At 39.4% G+C, this 13,972-nt stretch overlaps 1 protein-coding gene across 2 annotated transcripts in view; it reads left to right on the top strand.

The window, feature by feature from the left end:
• Window positions 1-7,612: 7,612 nt before the first annotated feature.
• STXBP5L (syntaxin binding protein 5L) overlaps window positions 7,613-13,972 on the top strand; it is a 151,250-nt gene continuing 144,890 nt past the window's right edge. For both annotated transcript variants that reach the window (XM_060198282.1, XM_060198281.1), the window contains exons 1-2: window positions 7,613-7,713; window positions 8,532-8,655. In XM_060198282.1, the coding sequence (XP_060054265.1) occupies window positions 8,574-8,655 (82 nt within the window). In that variant the 5' untranslated portion in view covers window positions 7,613-7,713; window positions 8,532-8,573. The remainder of the gene's footprint in view (window positions 7,714-8,531; window positions 8,656-13,972) is intronic.

The following is a 13,972-nucleotide window of genomic DNA, read 5'->3' as shown; positions in this document are numbered from 1 at the left end:
AAAAAAGAGCGGCTGGATGGTGCTCCTGGTTGTGCATGCTCCCTCCAGTTTACAAGGAACCAAGTTTAAGCCCCTGGTCCCCACCTGTAGGGGGGAAACTTCACAAGTGGTGATGCAGTACCACAAGTGACCTTCTGTCTTCCCTTCCTTTCTCAATGTCTCTGTCTCTATACAAAATAAATAAATAAATAAATGTTTTAAGAATAAAATAAACAAACGAAAAACTGGATTGTCTAGAAGTTTACATGAATTTTTTTCTTGCTGCCAGGGTTTCATCGTGTCTGGATGATCTCTCCTGAAAGACTCTTTCTTTCTTCCTTCCTTTTCTTTGGAGGGGGCAGAGAGGGAGACAGAGAGAAAGAGATACCACAGCACTGCTTCACTACTTATGAAACTTCCCCTTTGCATGATGCTCCTATGTGGTGACTTGAACCTGGGCTCTCACTCATGGTAAAGCCTGCACTCTATTGGTTGAACTCTCTCCCAGTTCTCTGGATGAATTTTTATTTTCAATCTTTTCTACAGTGAAGATTAGGTCATCTCAGTCATGTTTGATTACAACAAAATAATGTCTGTCTTTCTTAAGTTAAATACTGGTGTAACACAAATGGTTTTTCAAACATAAAGAAGATGACTAATAGAAGTAAGGTAAGAAGGGAGAGTGCAGTAAGTTGTCTATAACTTGTAACAAAGAGTAAGCAAGAAAAGCCCAATAGACCAGGTAGTAAGAACTACTGTCTGAGCATGACCTGGCTGCTCTCTCAGCTCTCCAGGTGTGCTTGATGAGGCTCTTACTTCTCTAGGGCTCTAGCTACTGGTTAACCCTATATCACTCCCAATCCAGTGGATAGGAGTGTTCAAGCTTCCAACCTGTTGGATAAACCCCTGGATTTAGGTCAGAACTGAACATCCTACATGCATTTAGTACTCTTTGCCCCAAAGGTGAGAACTAACTTAAGGCTATTACTACTATTTTTTAAGGTTCTTGATAGCCCTGCGAAAAAGAAATTTTCCCCTTCCTGTTAATGCATTCTTACCACAAGAGTGAAATAGAGGGCTGGGAGATAACATAGTGGTCATGCAAAAAGATTTTAGTCTTTAAGATGGTGAGGTCCCAGGTTCAATCCCCAGAACCACCATAAGCCAGAGCTGAGTAGTACTCTGGTAAAAATAAGTAAATAAAGTTCAACAGTTTGACAGAGCTTTCAACTTGAAAGCCTAAAATATTTCTGTCAATTTTTCTACATAAAAAGATTGTTGATCCCTCCTTTAGATTGTAGACACTTAGAATTTTGAAGTTGTATTGTCTCCTCTATAAAGTAATCTTTACAAAGAATCCACTGAAGTTGCCATTTTATATGGTATTAAATGCTACCAAGTAGTAGCATAAAAATAAACTTGAACACTATATGATTTATACAGGAAGGTAGAATAATGGGAAATTAGGTGGTCGTGCTTACTTGATAAAGAGCAGCAATGATAATTAACAATGTTGGAATAAAATAGCTTCTTTTGATGCCACTTATATTATTTTCTATTCAAATATATATTATAATACACCAAATAATCAAACAATGCAAATGTATTGTCTTAGTTTTTTAAATATTTATTTATGTATTCCCTCTTGTTGCCTTTGTTTAATTGTTGCTGTTATTGATGCCGTTGTTGTTGGATAGGATAGAGAGAAATGGAGAAAGGAGGGGAAGACAGAGAGGGGGAGAGAAAGATAGACACCTGCAGACCTGCTTCACCACCTGTGAAGCAACTCACCTGTAGGTGAGGAGCTGGGGGCTTGAACAGAGATCCTTACGCAGGTCCTTGCGCTTTGTGCCACCTGCGCTTAACCCACTGCACTACTGCCGGACTCCTTGTCTTACAGTTTTGTAGGCTAGAAATACTGCAGAGTTCTTACTGAACTCAAGTCAGAATAACTCCAGAGTTCCATTTCATTCTAGTATCTCTATAGATAATTTCTTTTTGCCTTTTTTAAATTATAGAGCCTATCCACATAATTTATAATCCTCTTACCCCATTTTCAAGAAGAACAACATATCACCTTTTTGATCTCCTTTTTCTTAGACCTGGGCTCTTAAGTTTTCATGCAATGGAAATTGATAAGAGATTCCCAGGAAAGGTTTCATTGGGGCTTATATCTGGATACAATAGAGACAGGTTGCACACTTAATGATAATGTAGTTCATGTTATTAAGGAACAGGGATCTTCCAGTCACCATTCTGAGACAGAAGGAACAGACTGAGCTTTATAGTCAGCATAAAGGTACTGCATGGACAGATAGAGTCCTCTACTCAGAGGTAATAGCATTAGGTGGTCAGACTAAACCCACTAATCAGCAACAGTTAGCAGCAGTGGTCTGATTGAATCCAACACTTAGATGTAGTTGGTTCTGCACAGTCTATGTGGGTGAGTATGTTACTGACCCAGACAGGCCCTCTGAGTGTTTTCTCATAAGACCCTCTTAGGACAGTAGAATTTCATTATTGCCTTCTAAGAGAGTCACATGATGAACACTTATTGTGCCTTTGATTATGCAATGGCAGGCTCCAGATTCTTTATTATTTTACCATTAGGGTCTAGACTTTGAGAAGGAGATCAAGCTCATCTTTATTCTGTCTCAAAGTCTCTCTCTTTAATGTTTTTATTGTCCTTATTTATTTACTGAATAGAGAGAGCCAGAAATTGAGAGGAGAAGGGGAAATAGAGAAGGATAGAGACAGAGACACCTGCAAACCTACTTCACCACTCGCAAAGCTTTCCTCCTGCATATAGGGACCAGTGGCTCAAACCTGGGTCCTTGTGCACTGTAATATGTGTGAGCCACCACCCAACCCCTCAGTTCTTTGTAACAACAACTGGTGAGCATCTCTGTCATCATGGGTTGGGATCATCTGGATAATCTAGGATACTCCTTCCATTACAATGGACTATTACATCTGAGAAGCTTTTTGTTTGTTTGTTTGTTTGTCTGTCTTACAACGAAGGTTTTATTGGGGATTGAACCTGGGACCTTAGGCTCCTCAGGCATGAAAGTCAATGGTGCTACTATTCATGCCATCTTCCTGGCCTAGTAATATTAATTGGAATTCTTACATGCCATACATGGAAATAAAAACATATGATTATTTTGAGAGACTGCTCAGCAGTATCCATTAAACATAATTCTACCCCATGGATAATTATAATATTGAATAAAATGATAATATAAATAATATATAATAATATATATACATTTTTCATACCAAAAGTCATGCTATTTTTTCTCACATTATTACTTCACATGTAAAATTAATAAATTTTCATAGTGTTATATCCTAGCAATGGAATACTATTAAAATAAAGTAGGCAGGGGGTAGATAGCATAATGGGCATGCAAAGAGACACTCATGCCTGAGGCTTCAGAGCCCCAAATTTTTGTTGTTGTTTTTCATGGGGAGCCCAGGGCTCGAACCAGGATCCTTACGTCGGTCCTTGCGCTTTGCGTCACCTGCAGTTAACCCACTGCGGTACTGACCTGACTCCCAGAAATTTTTTTTTACCCCCTCCAGGGTTATTGCTGGGCTGGGTGCCTGCACCATGAATCCACTGCTCCTGGAGGCCCTTCTTTTCCCCTTTTGTTGCCCTCATTGTTGTAGCCTCGTTGTGGTTATTATTATTGCCATTGTTGATGTTCGTTGTTGGATAGGACAGAGAGAAACGGAGAGAGGAGGGGAAGACAGAGAGGGAGAGAGAAAGACAGACACCCGCAGACCCACTTTACCGCCTGTGAAGCGACTCCCCTGCAGATGGGGAGCTGGGGGCTCGAACCGGGATCCCTACGCTGCGGGTCCTTGCGCTCTGCGCCACCACCCGACCCTCCCAGAAATATTTTTAAATTAAAAAATGAATAAAGAAAATGAAGGGGAAAGAAGATGAAAATGTTACAGCCTGGAAGGTGGCTCAGTTGGAAAGAGCACAGAAGTTGCATGCCGTAGGTCCCAACCATGTAGCCAGGTCAGCCCCCTTGAGAATAACAAAGCCCCAAGTTTAATCCCTCACCACCACCACCACCATAAGCCAGAGCTGAGCAGTGCTCCAGAAAGAGAGAGGGAAGAAAGAAAAGAAGAAAGAAAGAAAGAAAGAAAGTAAGAAAGAAAGAAAGATAAAGAAGGAAGATAAAAGAAGGGAGGGGCTATTGCTTAAATATTTTGTTTAGAAATAGGAGGAGGAATATGTACTGTATATTCCAATTGTTCCAATTATATTCAGAAAGGAATATGTACTGTATATTCCAATTATACAAAATTCAAAACAGGCAGTAGTGGCCTACAGTATCAGAAGTCAGGATTATAGTTACCATTAGAGAAGAGTATCAAGATTTTGACTGATTAAGGATATGAATTATATTTTGAATGTCTTCTATGTTTTGTCATATTTCTTGGCATAGGCAGGTAGTTCCCTGGGCATGCTTACTTAACTATGATTTCAATAAAGATACAATTTTAATTTATTTACTTTTCTCAATATATACAAGAAACACTTATTTAAAAATTAAAGACTGGAGAGATAACATAGTAGTTATGCCTAAAGACCTTTGTACCTGGAGCATCAAGGTACCAGGTTCAAGTCCCAGCACCATCAGAATCCACAATTTAGCTCTGGAAAAACTAACAACTAAACAAAGAAAAAATTAAACATTCATACCTAATAAAAATTAAACTGTACCATATTATATATATGGTGAATCATTTTTACTTTTTTTTTTGTACTTATTTTTTTTTGTACTTATTTTTAAATTTAAAATATTTTTCATTGATTCAATAGTGATTTACAAAATTATAAGTAACAGGGCTATAATTCTACACCCACCGACCACCAAAGTTCAGTATTTCTCTCCATAGTTCTCACAAAGTCTTAGAGACAGTAATCAATTCATACTTTTAAAGCTATTTGTATATTAAGGATATATATATATACACTCTATTATCTTTTTTTTAACAGAGAAACACTAGAAGTATTGCAGCTAAAGTCCAGAAGAAAGAAAGGATCACCACTATCTCCACTACTTTTTTCAATAATTTATTTCTGAGAGAGACAGAAACCAGAGCACTGTTCAACTCTGGAATATGGTAGTGCCAAGTATTGAGGCTTATGGGGCCTCAAGCATGCAAGATCTTATGCTCTAACTCAGAGCTATCTTCCTAACCCTTCCTTTTCTCTCTCCTCCCCTTTTCTTTGTAATTGGCAATTGCCAGGACTTCAATGCAAAATGACTTTCCCCCTTTTTTCTCCCTCCCTCCCTCCCTCCCTCTCTTTCTGCCTCTCTCCCTCCATCCTTTCCATTCTTTTTTTACCACTCATGAAGCTTCCCTCCTGGGGGTGGGAACTAAGGGCTTGAACCCTGGCCTTGGCTCATTGTAATATGTGTGATCAACGCTAGAAGAAGAACCAGGTGTTCCACTGCATGGTCCCCTCTTTTTCCATTTTCTAATAGATTCTTGTGTCTTACCGTATTTCCAGTATTATCTTCTTTTTAAAAAAATTTTATTGTCTTTATTTACTTATCAGATATCTAGAGGGAAGGGGATGATAGAGAAAGAGAGAGAGAGAGAGACGGAGAGAGAGAGAGACCTACAGACCTGCTTCACCACTCATGATGCTTTCCCCCCTGCAGGTGGGGACTGAGGGCTCAAACCTGGGTCCTTGTGCACTGTAACATGTGCGTTCAAACTGGTGTGCCATCCCCGCCACAGTATTACATTCTTGTAGTTATTTCAACTTGTGATATTTTGAGGCTAATATTTTTGTAAGTTGCTAAGGTTGTTGCTAGTATTGTTTCTAGCATTCTGCTACTTTGGGGAAAAAAATATCATAGGATTTTAGAATATAACTTCATTATGTCTTACGGCTCAAGTTTTGAGAGGTTTCATTATACAGTTTCTCTTTTTTTGTTTTTCAACTTTATTTTTATTTGACAGGATAGAGAAAAATTGAGAGGGAAGGGGAGAGAGAGAAAGACATCTGCAGACCTGCTTCACCACTTACCTCCCTGAAGGTGGGGAGCAGGGGCTCGAACCTAGTTCCTATGCATAGTGATGTGTGTGCTTTACTGAGTGTGCCACCACCAAGGCTCATATTTCTTTAAATCAGATTTTCCCAGCTTTTTTTTTCGTTTATAAATATCTTTTGTATGTCATAGCAATTTTTTTCTTATACTCAATAGAAATTGAATCTCATACTCAATAGAAATCATCTGTATGCATGTGGTTCCTCAGATTTTTTTTTTTTTTTTGGAATTAGGCAGATTCCATTAATGAATATTTGTGTTGAAGTAGAGTCCATTTTCCAGGTTCTTAAAATGAGGGACCTCTATTGAGCTTCTTGAAAAAGTAGTATGTAAAAAGGGTTGAATTGAAGTTAAGACACATCTTAATACAGTATATATGATTTTATATAAATTTTAAGGAATAGTCTTTAAATGTGGACTTAATTTTGATTTACTGAATTTAGCAAGTCATTATACAATTTAGTATGTAAAGCAGTTCAATTTTTTAAATCAAATCAGCTTAAAATGTATCATGTTTGGCTAATAACATTTTAACATAACCTCAAAATGAAATATGAATTGCTTTGTATTTTTATTATCTGTTGAAACTACTAGCTGATATATTTATTTGTGTCTGTGCTCTGTTATAAAATGTTGAGGAAAGTGACTGTGTCTCAGAACTAGAGGTAGCTTAGATAGTTACTACTATAACCACTATTTTCTGTTTATACTACTGGGTATTTTTACTTTAGAAAACTTATAGAACACCCTTATGTACTATATAATGATTAGAGAAGTATACTACTAATTATTACAAGAAAATTAATTTAGGGAAAATTTATAGAAACTATATATTATTGTTAGAACCTAGTTTTTATTTCCTGTTTTAACTAATAGATTAAATTTAACAAGCTAGAACTATAAATATCTCAGAGTCATATAAAAATTATTAACATGGCAAGCTATGTTTAGCTATATGAGTCTTAAATGTTATCATCTTATAAGCTTATATATTCTCAATTTTATTTTAAATGAGCATGTTATTTTTACAGTATTTATTGATTTAAAAACAAATATAAGCCATTTTAAATGCTGTGAATTTCTAGCCATCCTTTGTGAGCTTCTGATAGCATATACATCGCCAGTTTAAAGTACTGACATAAATCAAGGAGAATATAGGATATGATATAACTAAATTTGAACCAACTTTGTTACCAAATTTTCCAGGTACATAGAACTGATTGCCATATGCATTGTTTATTAAACTTACCCTTTGCCACCCATTATTTTGTCATTATATTTTCCCCAATTGTCTTGCTTATTTTTATACTTTCTCATCTGTATGCATGCGATTCCTCAACTTTTCTTTGGAACTAGGCAGATCCCATTAGTGAATATTTGTCTTGAAGTAGAGTCCATCTTCCAGGTTCTTAAAATGAGGGACCTATATGAGTTTCTTGAAAAGGTAGCGCTCTAAATTAGTTTATTTTAATACAGTATAGCTTTATTGTATTAACACAAAACTTAATTTAGAGCAAGTTATATTTAATGTTATAATTACAAAAATGATTATTCCTGTGTTTTCCAGCTGCTAATAGGTTATGAAAATGGTACTGTAGTATTCTGGGACTTGAAATCAAAAAGAGCTGAACTGAGAGTTTATTATGATGAGGTAAGTAGTTTTTGTGGAAAATTTTGAGAAGAATATCATGACTTTGTGTCTGTGCTTGTTTTTCTTTCTTTTTTTCAAATTAACCTTACTTTAACGTATGACTTTTTTTCTTGTTTTATTAGTATTTTTATGGGGGGATTAAGGGTTTATAGTAAATACAACTTTTGGTACATGTGTAAAAAAATTTCTTAATTTAACCTTGGGTTTTTTTTTTATATTTATTTACTCTCTTTTGTTGCCCTTATTGTTTTATTTTTGTAGATATTATTGCTGTTAGTGAGGTCATCATTGTTGGATAGGATAGAGAGAAATGGAGAGAGGAGAGGAAGACAGAGAGGGGGAGAGAAAGACAGACACCTGCAGACCTGCTTCACCACCTGTGAAGCGACTCCCCTGCAGGTGGGGAGCCAGGGGGTCGAACCAGGATCCTTAAGCCAGTCCTTGTGCTTTGCGCCAGCTGCGCTTTAACCCGCTGTGCTTTAACCCACTGCGCTACCGCCTGACTCCCTTAACCTTTTTTTTTACTTCTGTGTACATAATTTTTCAACGACAAAAATTACAGAATAAAGGGAGGACACAGATTTATAAGAAAAAATTCGAATGATAGCAGCATATTTGCATAACTTTTATTACTTTATTTTAGCCTGTGTAAATCTATAGAAGATTGAAACCAAAGATGTATAATCTTATTCAAATATTCTATACGCTTAAATGTTGTTGCTATAGTAACTTTATACCATATTTATTTCTTTTGGAATAATAACATAAATACTTCCCCCACCTGCTTTTTTTTTTCTTTTTCTAATTTTTCTTATTAGGCTATTCATTCAGTTGATTGGCATCATGAGGGAAAACAATTCATGTGCAGTCATTCAGATGGTAGCTTGACTTTATGGAACCTAAAAAGCCCAAGTCGTCCATTCCAGACCACAATTCCACATGGTAAGATGTATAGACACAAAATAAGTAAACTCTGTGGAGAATACAGTGTCTTGACTTACAGTAATCAAGGTATGAGGTGATAGGAGTTATCTTCTCACTATAAATATATCTTTATGCCTCTTTGAGAGCCCCATCTTATACTCCAAACTTTCTATACTTTTTTTCTTCCCACCCACTTATCTGTTTTGTAAGATATACCTATATAGAGCCCTTCTCAACCACAATGTGTATAATGGAATCTTGATACATTTGAAGTAGAGAGTTTCCGTAGTGTAGTGGTCATCACGTTCGCCTCACACATTTGAAGTAGAGGAGACAATATAGGAGGCAGTGTTGAAGGTTAATGAGCTATTGAGAGAATGATAAACAGATTTGAGTTTCAGATCTAAGATCAAGTTTCTCCCATTTATTTCCATTTCTTTCATTTAATGCTTTTATATAATTAAAACTTTTATTTTTATTGATTTAACATATATTTACTATATTGTAAGATTTTTTAGGAGTACAGTTTCATACCTTTGTATATGTGTGCACAACTTTACTGCACCTACCACCAAGATCCCTGTGCCATCACACTAGTTGGAACCCTCCAGTGAACTCCCCCATACCACCCATCCCCATTCCCTCAGATAACCACCATAGTTTTCACAGGATAAGAGTCAGTTTGATTCCTATTTTTTTTACAAGTATATTTTACTTATCTATATGAGAACTGTAGTTTATATAGTAAGTTATGTAATTATTTCCCTTATGGAAAAGAAGTATCAAGGATTTATGTTGTCCTTACATATTATTATATGGTTGTTGATGACCTAAGGTCCATTTAAGAAATAATGTTCCTGCATTAATTATTTTAAGAATAGTGAGGTTAGTATTGGCAAGATAGCTCACCTGAGAGTGTGCCAGCTTATCTCACTTAACATGATTTTTTTCAAGCTTCATCCAAGATGAAGTGAATTTGGCAGATGCCAAATTGTGTCACTGCTAAGTGAACTTATATCATTTAGGAAATTTGTTAGACTTCTAAAACAAAGAACTAAAAGTCTTCAGGATCAGATGCTCAACGTTTCCCTAGAACACATATTAAATATAAATTAAAGCAAATATACTATAAAATAATATTATGTGACTGAGATGATATAACATCAACTATATCAATAACTCTAGAGTAGCAATTCATCTATTAAAATATTTCTTATGGGCTGGGGAGACAGCATAGTAGTTGTGTAAAAAGCTTTCGTGCCTGAGGCTCTGAGGTTCCATATTTAATCTCTAGTACCACTATACGCCAGAGCTGAATAGTGCTCTGGTCCCTTCCCTCATCAAAATAAATAATAAATATATTTTAATCTTCTGTACATTAAAAGACACTATTAACACAGTGAAAGTGTAATCAGTTGAATGGGAGAATATATTTCTGGATTAAATAAGTCTTTGATAGGAAGACCTTCCCGTGGTGCATCCTGTGAGTACCCATTCATTGGGAAAACTGACGATCCTTCCTAGCCAACTGAATCCACATGGATCCCAGTCACTTTCAAAGCCAGCAACAAGCAGCTCCTGACAGCTTTCAAGCTGTTGGTCCTGCTCTTCGAGTCCTCCAACTTAATGTTGAGGGGCTGTCCTTTGCCAAACGCGTTCTTATTGGTCAATTGGCGATACAGCATCAGGCAGATGTTATTTGCCTATAAGAAAAGAAACACATATAGCAGTCGATGAAGCTGCTCGATTCACCATCAGTGGATTCGATTTAATATGCTATAATCTCCATCCTAAACATGGCCGAGCCATCTACGCTAAATCGTATCTTGCAGACGTTTACCATACAGCCTCTTCGACCTTCTACAACTCCATTACTATTGGAACTATTCAGCTCCCAGTGCCTCATGGGATAATGAGGTCCTGTCTAGCCCGAATCACCCAGCCGTTTACGTTGGAGACTTTAATAGTCATCACCAAGACTGGGGATATTCCTCCACTCGTGCTGACGGCTCTATCTTAGCTGACTGGGCTTCAGCGAATGACCTCTCCCTATTATACGATCCCAAACAGCCAGGCTCTTTTCACAGTGCTAGATGGAATAAAGACTCATCACCCGACCTGTGCTGGATTAGCACAGTCAACGGCCAAGCCTTTCCTGCTACCAGACAAGTTCTCAAGGTCTTCCCGCACAGTCATCACCACCCAGCTATCATCCACATTGGTCTCCAACTCCCACTGATTCTGTGCTCGGAGAAACTAAGATGGAACTTTCAGAAAGCAAACTGGTCTCTGTTCAGTGATCTTACCAACAAATCTATTCCTGCAATTCCAATTAACTCTATCCTCTCTGAAGATTCCTACAGGCGCTTCCGCCAAGCCATCTTCAAAGCAGATTCCCAAGCTATTCCTCGTGGGAGACGTGCTAACTATACGCCTTGTCTTGATGCTGAATGTGAGCAACTACTAAAGCAGTATGATGAGTCGGGCGACCCAGATGTGGCTGACCATCTCATTGCCTCCCTGGATGCAGCACGCCAAGCCTGCTGGCAACAACTCACGGAAAGTCTGAACTTCACCCACTCAAGTAGGAAGGCCTGGAAGCTTCTTCATAGTCTGGGTGCCGGTAGCCAACCCTCTCCCATCTCCCATCCTCCCGTATCTCCAAACTCAGTGGCCAGTCACCTAACTCAAGTTGTACGTGCTAAGATCGACCCAGTCTGGAAAAGAGAAATTTCCCATGAGTGGTCATCCCACTTCCGTTTATCTTGTCCATCTCCAAAACTCTCTCCCTTTACACTGTCTGAACTGGAAGACGCTTTGAAGAGGGTTAAACCAGGACCGGCTGCTGGCTATGATAACATCACCCCAGAACTCATTCTTAACTTGGGCCCCACCGCAAAGAAGTGGCTAACTACATTCCTGTCCCACATCTTGGAATCTGAATCTATGCCCAAAACTTGGCGTCATGCGAAGATAATAGCAGTTTTGAAACCAAAGAAAGACCCAACACTGGCCGCCAGCTATAGACCAATTTCTCTCCTCTCCGTGTGTTACAAACTCCTTGAGAGGCTGCTTCTGTCACGTATTTCTCCTCTTACAGAGAAATTCCTATCACCCGCCCAAGCTGGTTTCCGTTTGCCCAGGAAGATCTACCTGCGAACAAGCCCTGGCCCTCTCAACTTACATTGAAAATGGATTCCAGAAGAATTTAAAGATGGGTGCTGTCTTTGTTGATCTCACAGCAGCCTATGACACGGTCTGGCACCATGGTCTCCTAGTCAAGATCTCAAGATGCCTGCCTCCATGGGTGGCCAACACTATATCATTTCTTCTCCAAAACAGAAGATTCCGGGTGCATCTGGGTGACAAGTCTAGCAGATGGAGACTTGTCTCAAGTGGCCTCCCCCAGGGCTCTGTTCTGGCTCCTACACTATTTAATATTTACATCAATGACCTTCCAGAAACTTCTTCAAGGAAGTTCATCTATGCCGATGACATCTGCTGTGCAACTCAGGCATCCAAGTTTGACATCCTCGAGGAAACACTCACGAAAGATATCAGATTACTGTAAAAAAAAAAGATATCAGATTACTGTAAAAAATGGCGACTAATCCCTAGCACTGCAAAAACGGTATCATCTGTTTTCCATCTACAGCATGCCTCGGCCTCATATGAGCTTAATGTGCAGCTTGACGATACGAGAAACTGGCATGAAGCCCAGCCAGTCTATCTTGGCGTTACTCTTGATCGCACCCTGTCATTTCACGAACATCTCATAAAAACTGCAGCAAAGGTGGGCACGAGGAATAACATCATTGCAAGACTGGCCAGCTCCTCATGGGGCGCGAGCGCTTCCACACTACGATCATCATCTCTGGCATTATGCTATTCCACTGCAGAATACTGTGCCCCAGTATGGTTCCGTAGCCCCCATGTCCACTTGGTCGATTCCAAATTATATTCCTCCATGAGGATAATTTCTGGAACCATCCGTTCCACCCCGGTTCCATGGCTGCCAGTTCTTAGCAACATTGCCCGCCCTGCCAGATATTCGTCGGGATGCGGCATCATCTAAGTTCATTTCCCACGTCTACGCTCGACCGGACCTGCCAATATACGCGGATATCTTCGCCCACCCTGTCCAATGCTTGACGTCTCATCATCCAATCTGGTCCCCTACGCCTACACTGAACTTCTCTGTTCCAGACTCTTGGAAACAGAGTTGGAAGTCAGCTGAGGTAAAGAACAAACACCTCATCACAGACCCCTGCAAGCGTCAACCCGGCTTTGACCTAGCACGTTATGATTGGGCCCTCCTCAGTCGCTATCGAACAGGCCATGGCCGGTGCGCCGCTATGTTCCACTGCTGGGGAGCCAGAGACGACCTGAACTGCCCCTGCGGCTCCAGACAGACTATGACCCACATAGTCAACGACTGCCACCTCTCCAGATTCAAAGGAAGTCTCGAAACTTTACATCAGGCTCAACCTGACGCTGTTGTCTGGCTACGGAAGAAGGGCAAACGCTAGTAGTAGTAGTAGTGATAGGAAAGGGATTGCTTGCATTACAGATATGTTAGAGTCACAGTAATATATTTACTATGCAGATAAATATATATATATATAATTTATTTATTTATTTAAAAAAGGAGACATTAACAAAACCATAGGATAGGAGGGGTACAACTCCACACAATTCCCACCACCAGATCTCTATATCCCATCCCCTCCCTTGATAGCTTTCCCATTCTCTATCCCTCTGGAAGTATGGACCCAAGGTCATTGTGGGTTGCAGAAGGAGGAAGGTCTGGCTTCTGTAATTGCTTTCCCCGCTGAACACTGGCATTGACTGGTCAATCCTTACTCCCAGTCTGCCTCTCTCTTTCCCTAGTAGGGTGGATCTCTGGGGAAGCGGAGCTTCAGGACACATTGGTGGGGTCCTCTGTCCAGGGAATTCTGGTCGGCATCATGCTAGCATCTGGAACCTGGTGGCTGAAAGGAGAGTTAACATACAAAGCCAAATTGTTGAACCATTTATGGCCCTAAAGGCTGGAATGGTACAGATGAAGTGTTGGGGGGTACTCACTGCAGACTATTGTATACTTCTGCTTTCAGGTATATATTTTGCCCTAGTTTATGGGTACGTGTGAACATATGCTCTATCTCAGGGGACCTGGTCTATATCTAGGTTTGGGATTTTGTTAGGAAGTGAACCACCTGGAATGGAATTAGAACATCTGAGTGATGAAGCTGAAGGGTTGTCATTCCACACCTGAAGTCTCTGGACACAGTCTGAAGTGCAGCATGCTGGGGTGGCACTCGTTGTGTTGATTAGG

Source organism: Erinaceus europaeus, chromosome 9, assembly GCF_950295315.1.
Source record: "Erinaceus europaeus chromosome 9, mEriEur2.1, whole genome shotgun sequence".
Taxonomy (NCBI): Eukaryota; Metazoa; Chordata; class Mammalia; order Eulipotyphla; family Erinaceidae; genus Erinaceus; species Erinaceus europaeus.
This window is presented reverse-complemented; position numbering and strand designations above follow the sequence as displayed.